Raw genomic sequence first — 26615 nt, forward strand, 5'->3', positions numbered from 1 at the left:
TTCGCTTAATACCGATTAAGTTTCATCATCGTCTAATGCAAATGCCTTTACACACCTTTAATCATTAATTACCAAAGTTAATTATACTTAAATGACTTCGTTACGATAAATCTCATTCAAATAACCCGCTACAAAAACATGGCTGTCCAAACCAGGCGGTAATTTAGTGTATGTACGCTTTCGGCACTTTACATAAATCACGTCAATTGCCTACTCTAGAGCCTAGATGGCAACCCCATCCCCATCGCCGTGAAACAGATCGATAGAAAAATGGCTGTCCTAACCAGGCGGTAATTTAGTGTATGGACACTTTCGGCACTTTACAAAATTCACGTCAGTTGCCTACTCTAGAGCCTAGATGGCAACCCTATCGCCGTGAAACAGATCGATAGAAAAATGGCTGTCCAAAACCAGGCGGTAAAATAGTGTATGGACACTTCGGCATTTTACAAAAATCACGTCAGTTGCCTACTCTACAGCCTAGATGGCAACCCTATCGCCGTGAAACAGATCGATAGAAAAATGGCTGTCCTAACCAGGCGGTAAATTAGTGTATGGACACTTTCGGCAATTTCCAGAAAAACCCTATTTAAAAGTAACAAACTAATTAAATAAATAGTTTTCGAATACCAAATCGTTTTGCTAGTTGTACCGAACCACGTAGCACATAAATTGACAACAATGACCATTAAAATAATTTTACAATTAAATTTAATCATTCTCGGCGTATTAATATTCCAATTTAAATATCAATTCAGTAGAGAATTCGCTTAAGACCGATTAAGTTTCATCATCGTCTAATGCAAATGACTTTACACACCTTTAATCATTAATTACCAAAGTTAATTATACTTAAATGACTTCGCTACGATTTATCTCATTCAAATAACCCGCTACAAAAACATGGCTGTGTAAGGACACAAAGAGAGTATAGGGGAGGAGTGGAAAGAGAGGAAAATCTTGTTGCTCTTTTCTACCGCGCATCCTCAATGCGCAGTACCGAGGCATTTCCGTTTGAGACATTAACATTAAATAGTATCGTAGGTGGCACGACTGAGCCGGAAACTCCCTCGTACCACTAGTATAATTTAGGGGCAACGTTGTAATTTAGCCTTGTGAAGCGGGGGAGCTTCCACTCCTTGCCTATACTCTCTTTGGCAGCTCACTGCTCATAGTGATCGGATAGTGCTCAGCCTCAGCATACCCGAATTTTTTCCATCGTTTGATGAAATTGATGATTTGATGTTGAGATTAAGTTTCTGGTAGTTATGCTTAATTTTATTTAAGTATTATGCTTTTAATGATATGTATGGTGCCTAGACAGTAATATAAACAGTTCTTTCTTTGACAAGTTGATTTTGTGTCTGATTAGTTTGTTCAACTTTTTGTTGAAAAATTTTTATCATTAGGCCTTTGCCGTATTTGATTAATTGAAGTTTAACTTTAACTACACATTTTGTAGTTTTGAAATCATTATGCCATTTGGCTATTATATGATTTATTAAATTATACTTGGCACTGCTTAGTGCAGGTTTTAAGTTATAAGCCATTTGGCTACATTAATTGCAAATTTAAGTTTTAAGCCATTTGGCTACATTAATTGCAAATTTAAGTTTTAAGCCATTTGGCTACATTAATTGCAAATTTAAGTTTTAAGCCATTTGGCTACATTAATTGCAAATTTAAGTTTTAAGCCATTTGGCTAAACAGTGCAATTTTAAATTTATAACTTGTGCAATTTTAAATTTATAAGCCATTTGGCTAAGTATACAAGAACTTCTTTGTACTAAAGTTAAAATTTTTAATAAGTAACTTTAAAGACTTTATTTTGCACATTGCAATTTGTCATTGGTAAAGTGAAATTTTCAAGTTGCGTTAAAAGCCATTTGGTTAATTAAACGTAAGAAATTATTCCTTGTAGCTTGGCACTATACTTTGGTGAAATTTTAAACCGACATAATCATGAATTCAGAAAGTGATTTCCATGATTTGTCTGTTGATGACACTGGTGACGAATATTTTCCATCTAATGATGATTATGACAGTGACTTAGCTTTGGAAAAGGGTAGGAAAGAGACTATACCTTCTAGTAATATTGATGAAACTTGTACGTCATTTAATGGTAGTGAGGATAACTATGTTAATTAAAAAAAAGCAGGAAAGCAGGATTCAATAGTTGGTGATACTATGCCAGAAAGCGATGTTGAACCTATCGTGAGTGAATCGCTTTCTTGGAAATCTAATATTACCCAAACACTCGATATTAAACAAGTGTTCAATGTTTTGAATAAAGTTAGAGAGGGTAAGTTTGAGGATAATGTCTTAAAATATAGTCCAAAAAATGGAATAAAAGGGGGCGATGTTTTCATTTTATCCACAAATGATGATTTCAAAAGAAAAGACCTTTTCAATGATGGTATGCGTTGGGAAAGTCAAAAGACTTGTACAAACAAAAAACTCCCAATTACAAAACGAACGTTTAATATTAGGACTGAAAATTCTGCTAAGGGGTCTATTGAGTTTCAGAGACACGTCTACATTTTTGATTGTAGTAGCTCGCCTTACCCTGTTTTAATACATTACAAAGGTAACGAAAAATTATGGAAGGATAGAGCGCATGGAAATACAAAAAAAAAATAAGAAACGCCCATGGTTTCCAACAAACTATTCCACATTGAAAAACATTCAGTCTAAAAGTACAAAAGAAACTGCACCCAAAGAATTGTATCAGGAAACCTTAATTGATGTTAACAAACAATTAAAGGAAGTAAACTCCTATATATGCCAACCAAATGTGCTAGAAATAGAACCACGCGCATTGCCAAGGAACACTAAACAAATTGAAAATGCAAAATACCTGGCGAAGAAACAGGAGATAATATGCATGGATTCTGTTTATGCTGTTATTGCATTGAAAGAGGGTAAATATAGACATGTTATACGAGAAATTGACCTTGAAAGAGATCTTTCAATAGTGTTTGGTGATCCCGAAGCAGTAAAATTGGGCCAACGTCTTCTAAAACAATGTTTAAATCATGAAATTATGGAGCAGTCTATCAATTGCGATACAACATTTAAACTTGGCAATTTCTACGTGACTACTGTTGTCATGAGAAACACCGAAATAGTAAATGACCCATTGATCCCTGTAATGTATTTGTTACACCAAAACAAATTTGGGATTGTACACGCGAAGTTTTGGAGAAATTTAGTTTTAGAACTAAAATATGACGAACTGGGAAAGAATTGTCCTATTGTAACAGATCGTGAAAGAGGAATTATTGATGCAATCAAAAATAGTTGTGTTACAGCCTCTGAAAACCTATTATTTTGCCACAACCACATCATTGATGATGTGACTTATTGGTTTCGTCGTAATGGGGGTGATAATGTGGATATCCAAGGCTGCAATTACCATATGCATGAGCTACTAAAATGCGAGACTATTGATTCATTTGATGAACTTTATGATGAGTTTCGTAAAAAATGGACCGAAAAATTTCGAGAATATGTCGATAGAAGCTTAATGGAAGACATTAGAAATCATGCTATTGCAGCTCAATATTTGCGATTCGCCGCGTTTCAAGAGAAGATTCCAACAAACAATCTTAGTGAATCGTTTTATAAACAATTAAAGGACAAAACAAAGAACTTGGAAGTCAATTTCGATGAAGCTGTGTTGATTTTTACTTTATTACAGCAGTTTTATTTGTTTGAATTTAATAGAACATACAAAAACCAGGGTAATTATCACTTGAAAGAAAGTCTTGAGGTTGAAGTTTTAAATCTTCATCTAAATGTTGATATACCCCCAATTTCGGATATAGTGCAATCGGTGAAATCTGGGTTATATTCTGGTTCTGGAGACGACCCCCCTCTGTTTCCAAAAAAGGCAGAATGCAGATTATCATTCAAAATGTTGGCTGAAATGAGTGTCGAAAATGGATTAATTGAGTTTTGCCCTCATTTACATGTATTTAAGGTTAGAAACCCTTTTCATGAAAGCCGAGCTTACCTTGTAAACGCTAGAGATGTGCAGAGAGAGTGCTCTTGCAAATACGCAAAAGGACAATGCTCCCATCTCTTAGCGGTCAAAATGGTTTGTGAGAAAGCTACTCCTATTGCGAAAAATCCAGTTTATTCGCTGTTCGATAGTTACAAGGTATCTACTACAGGTAAAAGAGGTCGTAAAGGAAATTTTCCTGACCTCGTAGATTACACTGTTTTGGACGCCCCTGACTCGATAAACGCCAGAAGTCAAATTAAGTCTTTGCCTCGTCAATGTTCGAATGAAGATATATCACACTCTGGGATTGATGATCGCATATCTGCTGGAAACGTGGAAGTCTGCAAAACCAAAGATATGAGCATTTTGAATTCAATCAAAAATGTCTCGTTTACTAAATCTAAAAAAATGAATTTAAATTCTAAAGCAGATAGTGAATTAAAAAGTTTAACTATTAAGACAAGGAAAAATATAATTCCTTTATCCCCAGGCTTAAGCTCGTCAGAAAACCTAGTTGAAACACATATGAAAAATAAGGTTGTTGAACCAGCTAGAAGTAAGGGCCATAAACGGGTCTTTACAAAGAGTGATGAAAATGAAGAGCCAGATTGGGGTCCCCAAAATTTTTGCCGTGATGATCTAAGGTATAAAGAAATGATAAAGAGTAAGACTTTTCAATGTCTAAGGCCAGAAACACCCATCGAGACACCAGTTTTGGAGAGCGCTTTTAAAAAAATTTTGCTGCTTGGAAATAGGTCTGACACATATTTTGTCAGTACTTCTAATTACTTTCTTTCACAAGGCAGCACAGCTGTATCGATGGACTTTTTAGATGAGACCTCAAAATGCCCAAAAATTTTGGCAATCTTTTTAATTCCATCTTGCGAAATTGAAAATCATTTCATGCTTGGCATAGCGTTTAAACAATTCAAGAAAATAACTATTTTGGATCCTTCCCGAGACGTCTTTGATCTTAACTTGCAAGAAGAATTTGAAACACTTGGTGCTATTTCAAAAGTAGCATTTCATTTGCGACGTCCAAAATGGGAGAAGCGAGTGTATAATGGCTTTCCAAAAACTACAAATTCATTTGATTTTGGGTTGTATTGTCTTTTGTATGCATACCTTGCCACCAATAAGATACATACTGGACAAGATGCAAAGTTTGACAGCAAAGTGTTACGAAAATGGGTATTATTTTTACTAAGCCCATCTGAAATTCAAAAAAATTCAGGTGTAAAGAGTGTAAAAGAACGTAGGAGAATAAATCAATCTAGGTTGGAAAATGTTCCAAGGAAAAAAAGCAAAAACGATGCCCCTATCGACCCTACCGTTGAAAATGTGAGGTCTGGAATCCAAAAAACTACTGATCTTGTTGGTTGTTTAAGAACAGAATTTGATTTTGACCATTTCGAATGTGACAGATCTTGCGAGAAAGAAATTAACACGCTGTTGAAATATAGTACTCTAAGGCCTGGACAGAAAATAGTTTTTTTCCTTTTGGACGAAGCTATTAATGCTCTCGTGAAAGTTTTGGAAATGGACGCTGTTTTTTGGTTGTTCCTGTTGGTGTTTACCAATTCATGTTTATTGAAGACGAAGGTGAAAGCAAATTGCAGGTGCAACGTTTTTTCCAAAGATGTCACCGTGCTTTTATAGGCCTAAATGACCGCGATTTAATCATGGTTATTCCACGAGATGTGGGCTCGTCGGATCATTGGCTTCTTGGTGTTATCCGTAAAAATGGTAAGATTACAGTTTTTGATTCTTTGAGAACGTCGCTAGAAGTGCTAAACAATCACAAGGCGAAAATGATTGAGTTGGCGAATTTACATTTCAACAACCAAATACGGGAAGAAAATTTTGAATTGGAATATGTCACTGAAACAATCCCTAAACAGTCCAACAGTTTTGATTGCGGCATTTACGCAGTTTCAAATGCGTTTAATATTTTGAAAAATAAGGACCGAAAAGACTGGAAGATGAATTTGGATAGTTTGCAAGGCCGTAAGTGGATTTACCATTTGGTAAAAAAATATGAAGAAGGCACTCGTTCATACGAAGAGTTAAAAGAGATGGGTCTGTTCGGGTAAATTATTTAATTAAATTTTTTTAACACCTTTGAAGACTATACACAGCCATTATTCAACACGTAATGAAATAATTTTTCAGTACTTTAAATAAGTGAATAAATGAAACAGTAGATCATGTACATTTTAAATTAGAAAAACGCTGGTTAATTTTAAGTGATAAATATATACATCAACTGATTAAATAGAAACACTAAGACTATGTTTTTAAAAGTCGCGAAGTTGTTTCAGTGATAGAAATTATTTTCTTGTTAGCTTTGAAAAGTCTAGATACGACGCTTTGCCACTTGAAACTCTTGCGTTTCACAATATTTAAAAAGTAATTTTTGATAGCTACTGATTCATTTCCTGTTTCATAAGATAGATAAATATACTTCCTAGTTAGGAAAAAAAGACATTTTTTAAATGCTTTCACAATTTCGTATTCAGAAATTCTGAATAGGTCTTGAAAAATGTTTTATGTATTCTATAACTAAAGATTGTACAATAATTTCTATAAAAACCCAAAATAAGTTTAAAAAAATCCTGTTTCTAAATCAAGTGAAACCGGTCTACTGGTGGGTATTCTTGCTACCTATATTCGATTCAGTCAACTGACCCTCAGGTAATAGAGCTATAAGAGTGGGAATAATAAACACCGCAGATGCACCTGTTTACTTCCTGTTAAGTAAATCTATTACCTATTGGTTTGTATATGAATTTGAATGAGCTGAAGTAGAATTAGAGTTTTACAGAGAAAACTTTCTTTATGAAGCTCTACTTCTTTCTTCTAAGGTTGGGTTATGCCTTGGAGTAGAGAAATTTACATTCTACTTCAAGTTTCTAGTATAACTCTCCCAGCTCTGTTAGCAAGATTGTCCTGCCCAGTACTGATGAGCCTCAAATAAGGTGAAACCGGGATCTATTTATAATCGTTTATGCAATCGAGATTGTACCACGTAAAAAACTCAAATTGCCCTCTGATTGCTTTCAGAGTGGTAAATAAAAAACGTCGTAGGTGTTAGCTTCTATTAGATGAAGGCTAGAACGTGCGAATGTGCGATATCGTAACGAATCTACTAAAGCAGGGATAGATTTAATTTTGAAGTAGGAATGGAGAACGGTTAGTGTTTACTTCAGTCCGACTCATAGCCCAGTAAAGAGTCCCTCCCTCCAACACGTTGGGAAAAGTTTAAATTATATTATTGGCTCACATAAACAACGTTTTTATGACGTTGCTGACGGGTATGGCGAAAAATACATCATTTTTTTTTTTTGGATTTCAGTAAATCTTTCTATTCTATTCCCCATAGCGCCCTCCTATCGGCCCTCTACGATGCTGGTGTCGTGGGCGGTGCTCTCAACTGGCTTTCCCAATACCTCACTGGCCGCAAGCACGGAATCACGACTAATTGGCAGTGCATTGAAAAAGGGTCCCACAGGGCTCCATTTTAGGACCATTACTTTTCAATGTGCTCATTAACTCTATGCCTTCAGTTGTTGCAAGCTCTTCCTTAGTCCTATTTGCTGACGATGCCAAACTCTACCATCTCATCCATAATTCAGCTGACAGCGCAGCCCTCCAACGCGACCTCGACGAGGTTGTCCATTGGGGTAGGGTTGACGGGCTAACATTTAACATTGCGAAATGCAAGGTTCTCCACCTTGGCCGTAAAAATCCACTATTTGATTATACGATTAATAATGAGGCCCTATCTATGTACACCTGCGAACGTGATCTGGGAGTCCTTATAGACACCCTGCTTAAAATGTCAGCCCACTGCTCAAAGGTAGCTAAACGGGTGCGGAGCATCACGGGCATCCCTTACCGAAAAAAGCCTCTAAAAAACGTCTTCATCCCAACCTAAGACGTTTTTTAGAGGTGGTATTTTCGGTAAGGCATGATACGACGTAACATTCATTTCCGCTCCTTACCCCTAATACAAACGCTCTATTCTTCCCTTGTTCTCCCTATATTCGACTTTTGCTCCCCAATTTGGTCACCCCACCTCTCTACCGACCTTCACACATTACAATTGGCTCAAAATGCGTACTGGAAGCTCCGCAATCAAATCTGTAATCGCCCAGCCACGCTTAGGCTCTCATTACTACACCTTGACCCTGTCCCCACCCGCCTCAAAATTAATGATCTCTGCCTCGTTCATGAATTTATTCATGGTCACCTTGCCTCCGCCTTCTCCGACTGTTTTACCCGTAATTCAACCACTCGTACCCGTGGTCACTCTCATAAATTTTTTAAGCCTAGGGCTCTAACTACATATCGTCGAACTCATTTTACTACTGCGGTCATCGATGACTGTAACTCTTTACCCCCCCCCCCCGATCTCGTTATTATTACCAATAAGTAATTATCCGAGTATTTTAAGTCTACACCTTAGCTAGAAACTAGATCGTTTGTTTCGTCATATAGCAGGCCCCTCCATTCCAGTTGTATTTTTACTTAATTGTTTTCTCTATATATATTCTGTTATCTCTCATAGGAAACGCATATTATTATCGCTGCTCATGCTTAAACCACTCAGCTGGCTCTGTGGGATATTGTATTGTATAAAATAAATAAGATAACTCTGTCGCTATGACCCGCCTCTTCTTTCATACCCCCGCCCCCTTCCCGGGGTAGGTGGTCCGGGACTTGGACGGGTGCCCAGATTACTCTGTTCTCCATTGCTACTTAAAAAAATAAATCTATCCCTGCTAAAGCATAACTGTGTCGATTCTTTGGGATGTCGCCAAAGATAATTTAAGTCAAATATTGTATTATAGATATTTCGGTAAACATAGGTCATGCATTATAGATCAAAGGCTTTCGTTTTTGTATTTTATTGGAAAAAATGTTCAAAAAATTAATAATAAAGGCTTTTTTGGCATGCAATCTTTACGAATCGATTCTTCTTTACAAAGATGTAGAAAATTTAATGATATGGTACTGTCCTTTTAACCGATGAAAGCGTAAGCATGAGTTTGAAACATTTAAATATACCGCGAACACACTAACCCTATGTACGTGGGGTCACGTGATGTTACGGCCAGCTTCACGGCGGCACCTACCTACTCCTAGATCTGGTAATTTTACTACTTCTTGTCTTGTGACTCTTGTCACTTTGTGGTATGCGATTTGCGAAGTTGTGAACTTTCTATAGTGTACTCTTAATCATTGTTTTGTTAAAGTTGTGAAAAATTTATTACTTTTCTACCATTAATTATTGACCTAACTGATAGTTTTTATTACGTTGGCGAAATTCTTGGTACGTTTCAAAGAGTAAATTTTGAAGTTGTTGAACCAAGGCTTACGTCTTGATCAACAGAGAACAGAGTAAACCTTGGGTCAGGAAGAGTCAGGATAAAAAAGGTTAAATCGCTACTTTTGCGAAATACTTGATATTCATATTTGATTAATCTAAATGCCACTTGAGCAAAAACAATAACATGATATGATCGCTACTTTTGCGAAATACTTGATATTCATATTTGATTAACCTAAATGCCACTTGAGCAAAAACAATAACATGATATGATCGCTACTTTTGCGAAATACTTGATATTCATATTTGATTAACCTAAATGCCACTTGAGCAAAAACAATAACATGATATGATCGCTACTTTTGCGAAATAATTTAAATCTAAAGGCCACTTGCTATTTAAATGCCACTTGAGCAAGAATAGTCACATGATAAATTCACTACTTTTGTGACATTTTTAAGTCGAAAAGGTTTATGAGATTGTAAACCAGAATTTGGTTTAGACTGATACTGATATGGCAACAAATATTAAATCAGGAAATGTCGAACGTTCCACATTTGACACAGGTGTCACAACTAGTATTGACCTAAATTATGCCTATGAAATTTTAACAAAAGTAAAAGATGGAACATTTAAGGGGAAAATGCTTGACAAGCTACCCTCTAAAGGCATAAAAGGCGGTGATGTTTTTGTCATTTGTAACAGAGAAAACAGAAGTGATAAAACAATTTTGAAAGATGATGGAATTGGATGGAGAAATAAGAGCAGTAAATCCTGTAAAAAAGACAAGCTTCTCATTAGAAAGAGGTATTTCTATGTAAAAACTGCCAAAAGCGCATATTCAAATGAATTCCAAAGAGATGTTTTCACATTGAATACATGTGTTGGCAGCCAACCTTATCTTGTTCATTACAAAGGCAATGAAAAGTTGAGTGTTAAAATTCCTCATGGTAATTCCAAAATTTTGAAGGCTATTCCTCTAAAGGAAAAAAGAAAGGCTAGCACTGAAGAAGTAGAACAAAGTATCTCTGACATAAGAGATGAAATACCAAAAGACATTCCACAGGAGGAATTAGTTGAAGATGTAGCAGAGAAATCAATTGGCCATGGAGAGGCAACAAAATGTGATGTAGAAATTATTGGGGAACAACAAGAAAACGTCATTAGTAAGTCCAGATTTTGTAGAGATTCACTATATGCAGTATTGGCTTTGAGAAATAGTGGATTTAACAATGATATTAAAAAAGTACAAATAGAAAAAGAGCTCCAGGTAATATTTGGTCTTCAACAAGCTATAGATTTGGGAAAGCGTGTGCTTAAAAATTTCAGTAACAAATTTTCTGCGAAACAGTTTATAGCAGTGGAAAAAATTAATCTGGGCAGTGGAATGTACATTACTGTTGTTTCTATGCGAAACACTGAACTTGAAAATGATCCTTTTTTTGATGTATACTATTTGCTACATGAAAATAAGTTTCCAGAAACTATCAGATTTTTCTGGAAAGAGTATGTTTGTAAACATTTGCAACTGGAAAAATATTTTGGAAGTGTAGCTGTAGTGGGCGATTACACTGACAAACATTTCACAGAAATTGCCAATGACGGAAATTGGTTGCTATATTCTCCAGCCCAAATCCTCGATGGTATAACTCGTTCTCTTATTGATGTTGAAAATTTTAATGTTGTAGCTTTGCAACAACAATTGAACGATCTCATTAACTGCGAGTCAATTGAAAAATTTGATGAATTGTGTGCCCAATTTCAGGTAGAGAGCTGGGTTAAAATTTCTGAGTTTCCTCATTCTGTTATTGACAATGCATTGAGAAATCACGCTATCGCAGCTCAATTTAAGGCCTATGATGCATTTAAAGACGAATTGCCTTATAATAAAACGTCAGAAAGGTTTAACGACAATTTATTGCATGAGATCAAAATTAAAAATCTCCATTATGACCAAATTGTCCTAATTTTTCTCTTCAAGCAACTGAAGGCAATTGAAGAGTTTAATATTGCTTACGTTAGGAAAGATGGGCCTTATTTGGTTAAAGACAAAATTAATCCAAAGAAAATAGTCTGTTCCTTTACCATTAAGTTTTGTTCAGATGAAGATATTATCGAGTGTGTTGTCATGGGAGTGTATCCCTCAGATAAACCAAAGGCACTAAAGAGACCCAGAGTCCCAGCTTCTCTGAAAACCATGGGAAAATTGTGCTGTGAGAAGGGTCTGATTCATTGGTGCCCAAGTTCTGACGTCTATTATGTTAGAGACCCTTACGAACTGGAAAGAATTAATTTTGTAAATCTGAATGATGTTGAACAGCCATGCAGTTGCGCGTCCAGAAAGAAAAAAATGTGTTTTCACATTTTAGCAGCGAACATGTTTTCAGAAAAAAATCCGCAAACAATTTTAAAACAAAATAGAATCTTTCAGCTTAGTGATCTAAGCAAATCAAAAAGAAGAAAAGCAACGTGTTTATCTCAATCGTTTGTTGACTCCACCCAATCCATTAAAATGGACTTGGATACCCCGTTTACAAAAATTTTGTCAACTCCCTGTATTGAAGAAGCGGAAAAAGATTTGTCATTCTCTCCCAGCGAAATATCAGATTCGAAATCTTCAAAGAAAGCGTCAAGCCGCAAGCTTTATTTTGATGAATTAAATCAGAGGAAAGATGATTACTCTGATTCGGGATGTGACATCTCTGGTGTTAAACACGTAACTTCAAACAACTCTTCTTTACGAAACAGTGAGGAATTTATTGTTCATCGGATTAACCAATGCAATGGAAATTTGATAGATGAATTTGATTTCGTTTCATCAAAAAAAGATGGCTTTTGGGACATAGACGAAATTGTTTACAAGAAAATTAATTTGCCAGAAATTTGTAAAATTCCGAAATACGAGACTTTGTTACCTGGTGAATATATATCAAACTACGTTTTAAATGATTGTATGTCAACACTTGTCAACAGATTGGATATGAAAGATCTCGTACTAGCCGTTAGCAGCGATCATTATATTAGGGCTTTTTACAGAAATGATACGCTTAGTCTACAGTACCTTCTTCAATTTCTCATTGGAGGAGAAGCTTGTAAAAAATCCGTTTTAGCCGTTTTGATTCCCAGAAATCCCAGTCGAGACGATCATTGGATGTTGGGATTAATATTTTTGGAACAAAAAGAAATTCATATTTTAGATTCGATGAATACATCCATTAATGAATTGTTAAAGCCTTTCCAAACATTGATGTTGATTGGATCGTATAGCCTGGGGTATTGTTGTGATCGAAGTGTTTGCTTGACAGATTGGCACTTTATTATTTCACAGGATTGCCTTAAGCAAACAAATCATTATGACTGCGGATTATATACTCAATTGGCATTGTACTATTTTCTTAAGGGAGAAGAGGCAAAAACCATTCAAAGTGAAGATGGTCGAAAATGGTTGTATAGCATTTTGAACGGGTCATCCGAAAAAGACAAAGATGAAAATCTGGCAGACGGGAATTGCTTTAAACCAGAAATAATTAAGGCTATTGAAAACAGGATTAATAAGGCGGTAGTTAAAATTTCAAGTAAAGACACCCAAAACCAAATGAAGGGTTGGTTTTTGGATAATGCCCAGAGTCCTCATTTGCCTAACCAAGACCATACCTATGCCCATTTTACAAAATCGGTTTCAGAAAATATACCTCACAAGTTCAATTACGCTGAAATTTCCTCTGAAATACGCAAAATTGACGATATTTATAAGTCAAATGAAAAAAATGAAACGCAAGAGTGTTTTCAATCCATTCAGGACATCAAAGTTTCACAACAGGGCAATACATCACCCTCCAAAATTGGACTGCCTAATGGAAACGATAAAATAGTGGAGTCTGTTATGGAAGTAGTGCAAAGTGAAAGTACTTCGCAGCACGACACCTCGACCTTGGGTTGTGGATTTCCTAGTAAAAACGATGAAATCATTGAAGGCATCCTTAGGAAATGGAACTACAAATTAGAGACATTTCCTTTTGACACAATTGATGAAACTCTTTTTGAAAAAGATCGAAATCATGCAACTCTTCAAAGCGGAAAGTTCATTTGCACGCACCTTTTAAATAAAACTGCTGAAGTATTAGTAAAATCGACAAAACAAACCTACGAGCCCAACATGGAAAATTTTGTTTTACCATTGCCAACTCATATGTATGAAAATGCATACATAGGCCTAGAAATGTTCAACTCGAACAAAAACAATGATTTACTACAGCGCGTTATGGCGTTTTTGCACTTACATGAAGCTGCAAACAAAGATATGATTGTCGTCACCATGGTCGATCAACCAGGAGTAGAAAGAGTACATTGTATTTTGGGTGTTATCCATTTCAAGGAAAAAAGCATTTATATTTTGGATCCTAAAAGAGAATCTTTTGAAATTGCTACATCTCATTATAGAACTCTGCTAGCAATTTCGTGGATGGCTCACAGTGTAGCTAAGATCAACTTCTATCCTAGGAAATGGCGTTTTTTCAAAAGTAATGATTGCGCTTTGCAACCAAATAACTTTGATTGCGGCTTATATGCTCGCTTTTACCTTTATGCCATTCTCACTGCTCAAAAATCAGACGCTGTTCAAGTTGGAAGTTGTGACGGTAGAAAATGGTTGTATGCTCTTTCTAAAAGTCATAACAACAAGCATATTTACAAAGATGGAATGAAATTTCAAAAACACCTCAAAATGCCAGAGTTTTCATTCAATGAAACTAAAATATTATACGAAATTAAGATTCATCCAAAACTTAAAGGAACCGAAACTAAAGTTAGCGGCTGGTTTGAAAATACAAGGGTAAACTACACAATTTGTAACAAAGGCACAAAAAACTGTAAAAAAACAAGAAAAGATAGGCAGGTACATTGCACTGTTTGCCGTGGGTGGTACCATTACACTTGCGAAGGTGTAAAATTTGAAAGTTACCAAACATACTATGTTTGCCATAAGTGCCGAAAAACTGCTTCCACTGTGTAATACGTTGTAATATTCAACGTTTGTGTTCTTTTTTAATTTCATATTAAAATATACGATAATTGGTAGCCACAGGAGGCCCTTTGGATTTAGGGCTGTCAGAATCTCCGCGCAAAACACAAATAAAGTAAGTTACTTAGCTACAAAATACAAAAAATTCAAAGATTCAGACCAAAAAAATTTAATATATATATATATATATATAAAGCAGAAAAAAAATGAGTTTCTAGATCTGGTATAATGAAACCGGTCTGCTGGTGGATATTCTTGCTCAGAGTCACTATGTTAGGTTCACTGAACTAGAGGCAATAGGGATGGAATAAAAGAAGTAATAATAACGCCAAGGGGTGGTGTTGATTCCTGCTTTTAATTTACACCTATTGCCTTTTAGTATAAGCAGAGCTTCTCACGGATAGAAGCTCTACTTTTTCTAGGTTTGTTTAATAGTTTATACTATGGACATATCACCTGAGTTAGCACACTCGCGCTCATTTTGTCCATTTTTAAGTGCTAACCAAAAAGTGAGTGAACCATAAGCACTTGTAGCAAGATAATCCTGCCCAGTACTGATGAGCCTCAGATAAGGCGAAACCGGGTTCTGTAAAGACCAATAAATCTGTTGAATTTGAACTTTTAAAATCATTCGTAGATATTTCCAAGTTATGTAGATAGCTCTTCTATTAAGTAAAATAATAATAATTGAACAGGATTTTACTTAGTTCATGATAACATACAAAAATACTTTTCTAAATCATACACTATTAAATTACACTAAATTAAGTCATGTTAAATAATTATAGTAAAAAGATTTATTCGTGATATCCTTTTAAGGAAGTTTCGCTTATTTACAAAAGGGTCCAATTAAGTTAAAAACAAGGCTACAATATTTTTTAAATATTCAATAAGAAAACTGTAATTTAAAACGAAACTTAGCTCATAAATTGATGTTGATTATATATGGAAAACCTTTTGGAAGTTAACACTGGACTCCCCCGTAAACCACACTTTAGCCTGAACGGGAATATCCAAGAAATAAAGCTTTATTATTATTATTCTTGTAATTTCACGTCATTGAGAGAGGTGCAAATCAATTTTTTTAAACACGTTTAATTGGTTTATCCGTTTTGTGCTTATTGGGAAATTATTAGTGTTTTATGTCGTTATATTTTACACTTATATTTCTAAATTGCACTAGGCTATTATCAAAATATTATCTTTTATTTGCGTATCGAGTATCAGTAGGAAACCACAAGTATAAAGAAGATGGTCTAGCCCATAATTAAGCCACATCGTTTACGTACTCTCGCTATCCCTACTACAATAAATATACTTCTAGTGAAATATCCCCTAATAGGGACTTGGCAGTACTACGTCATGCAACGTCAGGCTACCTTCCACTAGTGCTAAAAATATATATAGCTTTCATTCTTTTCAAAAAATATACCATAATGGCGCGGGGGGCGGAGTTAAGCCCAAATTGCCAAGTCCCTATATACCGGTCAGAGGGAATAATTTTTCAATGGTTGCTTGGCAAAGAGAATCAAATATCGCGAACGCCCGTTACTAAATTACTAATTATACTACTACTACTGCTACTACTCAGGTAAAACTATTAGTCCCATCGATCGATCCTTGTAGCTAAGATGAAACCAAAAAAATTCCAAAGCGCGCTTCTAGAATTCCGGTTTTACATCCATCCCATTTCTCTCTCTCTTTCTCTCCCTCTCTCCCTCTATCATTACCTCATATATTTAATGAGTATGGAATTGTTCATGGACACATTTTTGGGAGCTCTAGTGACCCAGTATTTAATTTGAAACCTGACCTACGCTTGAGCCGAAATGTTGTCCCGCTAGTAGATTTCACAGTCACCAAGACAATCTACCAATCTATGGTTCACCATAATATTGCCCCCCTACACCGTTTGCCGCACTTCCTTTGGTGCCACGCTTACCTCGTTTTAACATCTTTGGTGTATGGCAACCGTCACGCCGTTCGAAATTTACGACTCGAATGGAGAACTCCCTTCAATGGCGCCTAATGCATGGTAGTCTACCTTTCCCTTCGCGTATGCACCATGTCCATACTGATTACGCCACGCCCTCATGCCCGTTCTGTCCATGTGTTGGGTCATTAGATCACATGTATCTCACTTGCCCGCATTATGAGACAGTCTCCTCTCGCGTTCTTTTGTGGGTTCACGAGGTGCGACATCACGCTCATGATGATGCTGATATCTGGTTCCTTCCCTTAGGCAAGAATCACGACTTTTGCAACCTTGCCTTTCTTTTACTAAAACGCGTTTTTTACGAGTTTTATAGCGCCATCCCGCACAATACCCTGAACCCCGTGGATTTTAATAATATTGTTGAACGCCTTGTTTCCAGGCATCGTCGCCTCACCATTGCCAGTTTCTGCTCTACGCTCTGGGAGTGACGAACCTGAATTTCTAAAAATTCATGGAATCTCACGTGGGATTTTTCGATTGCCAGTACCCTTCCCCCTAGCAACTATTTTACCCCTTTTCTTTTGTTTATTTTTTAAAAAAAACAGCCAACCCCTTAGTTTTAATTTCTTAATTTAAATTGGTTATTTTGATTTGTAATTTTGTAATATTTTAGTAATACATTGTAATTATCATCATCATATTGTCATACTGACACATTAAATGATCTCCTTTTAAAAACAAAAACTCTCTCTCTTTCTCTGTGGAGAAGAAAATAAATATTATGAATTTAAAAATCGTTCACATGAAAAAAAATATGGAGCCAGCGCCACATAGAAGTGATTTTCCGAAGTACTATTTAAAAATAGCGAACGAAACATCATCATCATCTTCTTCTTCTTCCACACACCAGGTCAAACTAATAGCCCATCGTATATACGATGTGGCTAAACATTGTACAGCTGATTTCACGAGCGGTTTGCGTAGATATTCATGTAACTTATTAAAATAAAGACAAATTCTTTCTCTCATTTTTGATTCAATTTGTATTTTAATTTAATGATTTAAATAGCCAACATTTAAAAATTAGAATCAAAACGGCCTTGAACTATGTTGATGTTTAAAACTGATACAGGTAAATATTTCCGCATTACACCAAGTGATCAACATGGAAATTCAAAAAGGGTAAACACGAAAATATGGTTAAAGGATCAAACTAGAGATTAGCGTCTGTAGCTTTCTTATGGAAAACTCAGGGAACTTGAAAATGGCTATAAAAGGCGAGGGATTTAGAAAATAAGTGTAAAAAGTGAATGGATTCCAATTATCAATTTGTCATAAAAATCATGTAATTTTATTTGAGTTGCGTAATTTTACTATACTTATACTGCTACACTCGTGTCGTAGTTCAGGGACACTTCTTTCCTCAATTCCGACTGAAAAGTGAAAACGAGTATAAAAATTTTATTATAGAAAAGTTTGATATGAAAAATCGTGGTTTTAATATTTGGCAGCGTTATTGTCCTTTCAAGCTATCTCTTAGCATTTCACGAAATATGCATATAGGTCGTAATTTGCGGTGCAAAATAAGCCCAAGCACGACAAAATTGGTCAATAATTAAGCATTATTCGAATTTTTTAAAATTATGATGCACCCGTGTATTGTGGGTATCACCTTTACAGGGGCCGATAGGAAAACATTAAATGACTTAACCCTTTAAAAAAGTAAAAGATTTTAAACATGACAATTTTTGAATCCTACTTTCGACCTCTGAATAGAATCCCTACGCCTTAGTTTCATACTTGCTAATCTCTCAAAGTGAAACCAAAGCTGAACAGATACATTCCTTAAAATTGGAATTTAGTTTTTATACAGCAAACCCCGTTCGTTGCAAACTTGAAAATAGACTAGAAAGGACTTCTATCTGGATCAAGTTGTTTCTTTAATTCCTAAAAATTTCCTATTTAGAAAGGTTTGACGAATTTAAAACTAAATTTAAATTAAACCTTTTAAAATTGCTTGCAAAGGATAGGGACGGTAAAATCTTGTCTATAATATTATTTTTATCTATAAAAACTATCCCTTTTGGCTTTTGCCTGGTTACAGGTTACAACCCCCTCCCCCCTTGGTTAACCCCATTGTTCATCACGAGCACCGTCAAGTTCGCGTTACGAAAAAAACTTTGCACCTGCAAAGTCGGACGGCCTAAGATAACTGGTCAAAGTTCGCAGAGCTGCATATTCGGGTTTTTGGTTAAATCTCCAACGAGTCACCGCCGGACTTTCTGATGGAAGTGAAAAACCTAAACCAATCGCCGTTGGACGTTCTAACGGAAACGTTGAGGTCCCAGTAGAAAAACCTGGGCTCAAACAATGGACACCAGCTTAGATCTCTTGGATCCCGAACGCTCTAGGGCTCGGACTTTCGGACACCCCATCTCTGTCCTCAGGATGACGCTAAAATTCAGATTAACGATGTACCTTCTTGGGTAAACTGATCCAGAAACGTAAAATCTAACTCCGGCCGAATCTATACTCGAGGACTGGGCTTACGCCGATGGTGTCTCGACTCCCGTACCACCAAAACGTCATTCCACTTTCAAAAGAAAGCGTATATCCGTGAGTGCAAAAACTATTGAAATCTTCAGGAGTTAACCAGCCTATATTAAAGTGAATTAACCGTTAAATTTAAGAATTATGTTAAACTTCATACGAGGCGATCATTACTATTTTTTACGTTTGCTAATTTGATTGAACACTGTTTCCAAGATATATTTCCCCGAGTCATGTTCCCTTTATTTTTAAACCAATGCTGACATAAAATTCCCTAGGCAACCGATCAAAATTTTATCTCTTATTATTAATTTATAACTGAAACTTAAAATATAAATATTAGTAGTAAAACTAAAAAAGTAGCGAAAACCTCGCAAAGGTGAACTTTCAACTAGGGGAAAAATGCAAAAGTCAAAGAATTTTTAAGTAGAAATCTGATGCAACCCTAATATAACCACAAGGTAATACTAGCGGTATGAATCAAGGGATAGTCGTATAAGGTTGTGAAATCTTGGATTTTCTTAAATTTAGACAAATAATTCATGTAGAATTGAAGCTAGTATTTTGGACTGTGTCAGTTTTAGAAGTTATAATTAGTCAATTTTCTGTTTAAAAAACTTGGCTTTTCTCTATGTTCGGATGTTCGATTTCTGGTCTAAATATTCGGCGTCTTCGTAGAATGCTAGAGTCCAATTTTTCTCAATCTGATTCGAATCGTTTTTGGTTATGGTCACGACATCATCGTCATACTGAATCCAAAAATTTGGTTTTCGAACGTAAGTGACATAATGAGAATACATTGACTCAATTTTTAGACCTAATCTGACAACCACACTTCTCAATTTGTAGTGTTTTTGAGAAAGTATAATTTCATGGTCTAAATTACATGATTCATAGCTCATGTTATCTAGCCCAGTATTCCTTGGACAATACGCGATAAGCACTTTGGAATTTCCAAAAATGACTTTCGTCAAGGTCAGGCCAAAGCATTTCTGACATCTTTCAGTAGTTGTTATTCCATTAACTTGACCTTCAAGTCTTTCCGATAGCCTTTTGCTACTACCATCTAAGTTAACTATGAACCCGCGAGGAAAACAATGCTGTTCACTAACTGTCTCAGATTTACATTTTTGGCAAAACTGCCTTAAGACTATTTCTTGGACAGTGCTTTTAGGTATGTTGTCTTGAACGATGGTCGTAAAAAATTCTACTGGGTCATTTTGCATGTCGCTTCGGAGAGCTCTATTTTTGCAATAAATCCAATGTAAAACTTCCAAGACTTCCCCTTCTTTTATTACAAAATTTTTAATTACATTTTCCACAAATTTATTAAACGGATTACATGATGTACTGGTGAATGAAAGTAAACCAACCTCAACTAGAGCTTGAGTGGAAGCCGAGAGCCAGCAGTTTTTACCATTTACATTGACTATTCCTCTCCGTAATATGTTTTGACATAGCAGGCATTCCGTTTGATCTTTTATTACAGACATACATTGTACATGAAATGTTTGACTGCATTTGGCGCAGTCAAACATAGGCCCAACTCCTATTCCAGCACAAAAGCAACTGGATATTTTTAAAGGAATGGGAATATCTGGTTTTATATATTTACGACTTAACTTTGTAAGCGGTCTTGTGGCTTTACAGTTTAGTGCTGAGTATGATGATACACAGGCTGAAGTCAAGTTACTCTCTGCGTTATTTTTTTTGATAATCAAGGGTCTAACGTATTTTCGGCTTAACTTTGTAAGTGGCCTAGATAGTGAAGGTTCGTGAATTTGTTTCATATTTGTGCTATAGTCTTTTTTTATCTTAGACGTATTTGTTTCAAATGAAGAAAGTGTTTGAGAGTTTGTACGATTTTTCTCTTTATCGTTCTCGTCTCCCTGAAAAAGGGATCTTTCACTTTCTCCGGCGGTTTTCATTTTTTTTATTAGTTATATATTTTAAATATCAAGAAAAATGTGCCCTTTCCTTTACTTCAAATTAGGCCTATATTAAAATCTAGCTTAATATCAATATTTTGAATCAGGTAGACTGGGGTATTTGACATGTTTCATTGTAAATTTTTCTAACAGGCCCGGGTTTATCAAAAACTAAGAGAAAATGGCCTTGAAATGTATCGATTATTACCAAATAGGAAATTCTTAATCCAATATGTCAAATGCCCCTGTAATATTTTCACCAAATAGAAGATAAATCCAATTCTAAGCCAACTGGCTTGGAAACATTTTCAACAAATAGGCGATTTATCCAATTCGATGCCTAGTACCAGTAGTGTAATCGTTTCACCATATAAACGATTAATTCAATTCTAAGCCAAGTGTCATTGTAATCTTTTCACCAAATAGGCGATTAATCCAGTTCTAAGCCAAGTGGCATTGTAATCATTTCACCAAATAGGCGATTAATCCAATTCTATGCCTAGTACCAGTGTAATCGTTTCACCATATAAACGATTAATTCAATTCTAAGCCAACTGTCATTGTAATCTTTTCACCAAAGAGGCGATTAATCCAATTCTAAGCCAAGTAACAGTGTAATACTTTCACAAAATAAACCATTAATCCAATTCTAAGCCAAGTGGCATTGTAATCATTTCACCAAATAGGCGATTAATCCAATTCTAAGCCAAGTGGCTTTGTAAACTTTTCATCAAATACGCGATTATGTATCCAATAGTATTATTTTTTCAAAATATAGGAGATTATATATCCACTAGTAACCCAGGGGGAGACTAAATATCGAGACTTACTACAAATCTGTGTATAGTCAATTCTAGCGTCGTTCTCGACCTGGATTTCATTAAAGCAGTAGCACTACAAAGTATAGCAAGTGGCACACATATTGAAAATATCTTATAAACTTATGATGGGATGTATTGTTTTGAGGAAAGTGCAGCCATCCTGGCCAAATACTGGGGCTGAATTATCTAGTACCTTAAGTTTACTTAACTTAAATATTGGCTTCCAGAGGGACCGAACATTAAAATAGAGCCACTTACCTCGCAGTGAAGCTTAAATAATTTTTAGTCTATATTATCATGAAACCGCTTGGGCCGGCCATTAAATTTGTAGGGCTGTGCGAATATTACTTTTTAAGGTATTCGTCGAATACCAAATACCACTATTTTTGGGTGTTATCTCTCGGGTCGGAATAGGAAAATGACGAAATAATTCGACCAAATATTGTTAAGTTTACAAATTCTACCAAATTTCAATTTATATAAAACTATCCTACCAAATTTCAATTTATATAAAACTATCCTACCAAATTTCAATTTATATAAAACTATCCTACCAAATTTCAATTTATATAAAACTATCCTACCAAATTTCAATTTATATAAAACTATCCTACCAAATTTCAATTTATATAAAACTATCCCACCAAATTTCAATTTATATAAAACTATCCCACCAAATTTCAATTTATATAAAACTATCCTAAATTATTTGGTCCGACCAAATAGTAACGAATAGTCTGCACTCCCCTAGCCATGAGTCTTGTTCTCATGGTTACGCTAAAATCGTATCACGTGATCTGAACGTGACGAAACTACGACGTCAAAGTTGCGCACGATCCGGGACTGCTATTGCTCATTCGCTCTTCAAGTTGAAACAAACACAGACGTTGTTATTTCGTGAGGCAGCAACAAAAACCAAGACAAACAAAGAAAAACAATAGAACAACATGAGCCAACTGGTGAGTTATCTATCGGAAGACCTTAGCATAAACCTCCCTTATACATTAAAGGCAGTATTAAGTCTTATCTAAGGGAGATACCAATAAATACCTAAAATTCCTAGATGGTCCTATACAAACCTATAATTTCTAAATTTAACCTATAAATATCTCTATTTTTAATACGTTGGTTAAAAACCCCGAGGCATATACTTTCAGTAAAAATTTGAAACTTATAAAACTAACATAAGTTTGAACTTATAAATTAATCATTTTTGGACCTATTAATATCCTATAATTTTGGATGTTTAGACCCATAATACCAATTATTTTTTTTTTGGCATTAAACGCCAAAAAAAAAAAATTGGTAATGGGCGGCTATGACTGTTAAAGTTTTATCTTAATAGAGATATCTCAGTTCTGACGTCAGTGCCTAGGTAAAACGTCACGGGGTTGGATTTGGCTTGGGTTCTATGAACAAATAGCATGGGTGACGACTAAGTCTTCTGAGATAGTTCTATAATGGGCTGATAGCATGGGTGACGTCACACTGAGACTTCTGACAGCACCGTATAATTGAAATTAAATTTTCCTGACGAGCTAGGGCTCAAACAGCCTTACAGCTCCCTTTCGCTTTTCCGCTATATTGAAGAATAGCTGCACTTTTCGATTTAAGCATGAGGTCGAGGAGCTATTATTCAATGTCACTCTATTTTTTATGGTTCTATGATTATTCGGATAATCTAACAGTTGTAATTTTATATAAACAGGTAAATTTCGAGGAATGTGCCTTTGTGCCCAGCATAGACGAATTTATTAAACGGTCGACAAGATGTACGGAAGAATTGAAGCAAAAAGAGGCGATCTATTTCCAGACGGAGACGGTGCTGTGCGGGGTACTAAGTACTCTTAATGAGACAACTAAATTACAAGATATGGTAATGATTTACAACTATTTTTATTTTATAATTTAAGAAATTAGAGAGATTTAGCATACGCATACCCCATACGCGTACAGGCATATATTGGTGGTCACTACTTTCTTTCATATGGGATTTTATATTATGCATTAACTAAACATGACAAAACATGTGGAATCATTTTTATATAAATAATTTTAACAATTTGTGACGTCACGAGTAATGTCAGTTCTACTATGCAAACGTCATACCATAGAGTAGTGTCGGTAGAGGGGGAGTAGACTGTGTATCCCTCCCTCTAGGCGCGCTTTTGTAAGTGGGGATACTGTACGCGCCTGGTAAAATTTAAAAGAACGGATGATTTTTCTCACGCCGTATTTCAAAGATCTTACGTTTAGGGCGCTCAACGTTTATGTAAACGCTTTTCGGCCAATTTCTTAAACTTTCTATTAAAATAACATCAATCTTCACTTTGGACCATAAATAATAATAATAATAAAAAAAACGTTTCGGCTGGCAGTCAAATTTGGAACAATATGGTTATTACCAGGGGCTGGAATGCATACTTATACTTGGAATCTTTAAGAGGACATTTTCTGGGTCTTAGTGCTTGAATTAAAGGGAGGATGTGTAGAAACCGTCACTATTGACGTCATGGTATTTCAAACCGAGTGGCTCGTGATATTGATTGAGGAAGAACACGTAATTGAGAGTTAAAATAAAGAAGAGTATTTAAACGGGCTATTACTCAGCAGTGGATTTTCTCCTAGTCATTTAATTCAGGCTAAAGTCGCGATTTAGTCAATGAAAGCCATGCACATGGTCTGTGTTTTGTTCTGAGGCACAAGTCCCTTTCAGAATCCGCTGTAACTATCCCTTCAAATAAATAATAAAAAGTGCGACAGCGAAACGTCTTCGTTTTTAGTCGGAATATTTATACATATGACATTCAACTATGTTCCCAACTTCCCTCAATTCCGATATGGCGTTAAACCCTCCAAGCTCTTACTTTGGTTTGGCAGCCATAATGGTGAGCTTCAGGTTTTTCCCTGCATTCGACCAACCTGTATGGCCGAGCATATCACTCGAATCTGTAGGGCTTTACATCTTTTCGATCACCTTCTGAAACTGCGTAATTTTTTTGACGTTATATAGGCCGAAATTAAGTCAGCATTAGATGCAACAAAAAGTCTCGTCTTCGAGCACATGAAAGTGCTCGAAGAGCGTCGTCGCGAAAATGTATACGTATTCTTTCCAAAGACCAAAGAATTGATGGAAAAGTGCGACCTGGAAAGAAACTCCAATCTGTTCGGTCCGCAGCTATTGGCTGAACATGAAAAGGCCATAAAAAGCCTTGAAGTTATCGAAAAAATAGAAGGAACAGAAGAAGTAAGTTCGTCTCGAAATCTATAATCGCGTTTAATTCATTTTGAAGGGAGAATGAAATGGTCAGACAAGCATTATTATTTCGGATGATCAAAGGAGGATAATCTCACGCATAAAAACTAACTCCTTGCAATTAGTGGAATATAATTTTTAAATTAACTATTTGAACGGCCGTGGATTTCAGCCGGACCCATATTGGAGAGGTTATTACGGTCAATGGCGAAGACCTTATGGAAGAAGGGGCCGTCCCTACTAAAAATGTTTCTTTCTTTCTTTTTTTTTCTTAAAAAAATTCTTAAATCCTTAAAAAATATTAACATTTAACCTAAAAAATATTAACATTTAACCTAAAAAATATTAACATTTAACCTAAAAAATATTAACATTTAACCTAAAAAATATTAACATTTAACCTAAAAAATATTAACATTTAACCTAAAAAATATATATGTAACCTTCAAAAAATTAAATATATGTCACCTAAAAAAATTTGGTCAAGAGGATCTTTTAAATTTAATTAAGATTAATATAACAGTTTTGTCGAAACCGGAAATCACAAATTCGACATTATATTCGGCGACAAAGCCGGCTCGGATGAAGTGTTCTCTGGTAAAATAAGCAGGGAAAAACCGAGATGGGCACTGCAAAAATCTCTTTTAAGTTCACTGAGTGTTTGTATCGAGGTATGTATTCTTAGATTCTTATCACTATTTAAAAGACCTATACAAAATTTTACACCGAAGAGATCGCCTGTTTCTAAGAAAACATAAAACCAGAGCGCTCTTGTATGAGGAGATACCATGGATGAAGAATGCGCGTGAGGAAATTTGTTTTCACGCTATAGGATCGGCAACTCCCTATCTCTTACGACAGCTTATACTGTATATACTCTGTTACAACATCGGTTGTCATCACGCGCAAAGCTAGGTCTCGATGTAACGTAGCCTTGTACGTGCTGTCAAGAGACCAAAAAAACTTCAGGATCTTCAGGATTTTAATATCCACGAGTTTTGACAGCACGTACAAAGCTAGGTTACATAGAGACCTAGCTTTGCGCGTGCTGACAACCGATGTTGTAACAGAGTAGGCCTATATACAGAATAAGCTGTCGTTCGAGATAGGGATTTGCCGATCCTGTAGAGTAAAACAAATTTCCTCACGCGCATTCTTCATCCATGGAGATACTGTACACGCTCAGTAAGGGGATGACACTGAGGCTGAGCTAAGAGATAGAAGGGTCTGACGTTGGCCAACGTAGTACTGGCATTACTCTATCGGAAAATATTTTCTTAAAGACCAGTTTGTTGGGTTGGCGTGAGGGGGGGTCGCTATTTTTAGATAGTGTGAAAGATAACTGGCTTACATGAATGAGATAAATCGTAACGAAGTCATTTAAGTATAATTAACTTTGGTAATTAACGTTCAATGGTGTGCACAGGAGACAATGATTATGGAACTTAATCGGTATTAAGCGAATTCTCTACTGAATTGATGTTTAAATTGGAAAATTAATACGCCGAGAATGATTAAAGTTAATTGTAAAATTATTTTAATGGTCATTGTTGTCAATTTATGCGCTACGTGGTTCGGTACAACTATCAAAACGATTTGGTATTTGAAAACAATTTACTTAATTAGTTTGTTACTTTTAAATAGGATTTTTCTGGAAATTGCCGAAAGTGTCCATACACTAATTTACCGCCTGGTTTTGGACAGCCATTTTTCTGTTGATTTGTTTCACGGCGATGGGGATAGGGTTGCCATCTAGGCTCTAGAGT

General features: G+C 35.7%; 3 protein-coding genes across 3 annotated transcripts; all 3 read left to right on the forward strand.

Annotated features, from left to right (window-relative positions):
• The first annotated feature begins 1659 nt into the window (after window positions 1–1659).
• On the forward strand, window positions 1660–3525 carry LOC149623880 (uncharacterized). The gene is made up of 4 exons (XM_089852217.1): window positions 1660–1851; window positions 1922–2065; window positions 2156–2921; window positions 2976–3525. The coding sequence occupies exons 2-3, from the start codon at window positions 1963–1965 to the stop codon at window positions 2638–2640; spliced, it is 588 nt and encodes a 195-aa protein (XP_089708343.1). The 5' UTR covers window positions 1660–1851; window positions 1922–1962; the 3' UTR covers window positions 2641–2921; window positions 2976–3525.
• A 4596-nt stretch (window positions 3526–8121) lies between these two features.
• Window positions 8122–13940, forward strand: LOC149623881 (uncharacterized). Its single transcript, XM_089852234.1, has 4 exons — window positions 8122–8289; window positions 9841–10608; window positions 10690–12611; window positions 12739–13940. The coding sequence occupies exons 1-4, from the start codon at window positions 8122–8124 to the stop codon at window positions 12797–12799; spliced, it is 2919 nt and encodes a 972-aa protein (XP_089708360.1). The 3' UTR covers window positions 12800–13940.
• An 8600-nt stretch (window positions 13941–22540) lies between these two features.
• LOC149623882 (uncharacterized) lies at window positions 22541–24871 on the forward strand. The gene is made up of 3 exons (XM_089852235.1): window positions 22541–22552; window positions 23302–23469; window positions 24607–24871. The coding sequence occupies exons 1-3, from the start codon at window positions 22541–22543 to the stop codon at window positions 24862–24864; spliced, it is 438 nt and encodes a 145-aa protein (XP_089708361.1). The 3' UTR covers window positions 24865–24871.
• Window positions 24872–26615: the final 1744 nt, after the last annotated feature.

Source organism: Phalangium opilio, unplaced genomic scaffold (genome assembly GCF_054372755.1).
Source record: "Phalangium opilio isolate 3A_F unplaced genomic scaffold, DU_Popi_V2 ptg000106l_1, whole genome shotgun sequence".
Classification (NCBI taxonomy): domain Eukaryota; kingdom Metazoa; phylum Arthropoda; class Arachnida; order Opiliones; family Phalangiidae; genus Phalangium; species Phalangium opilio.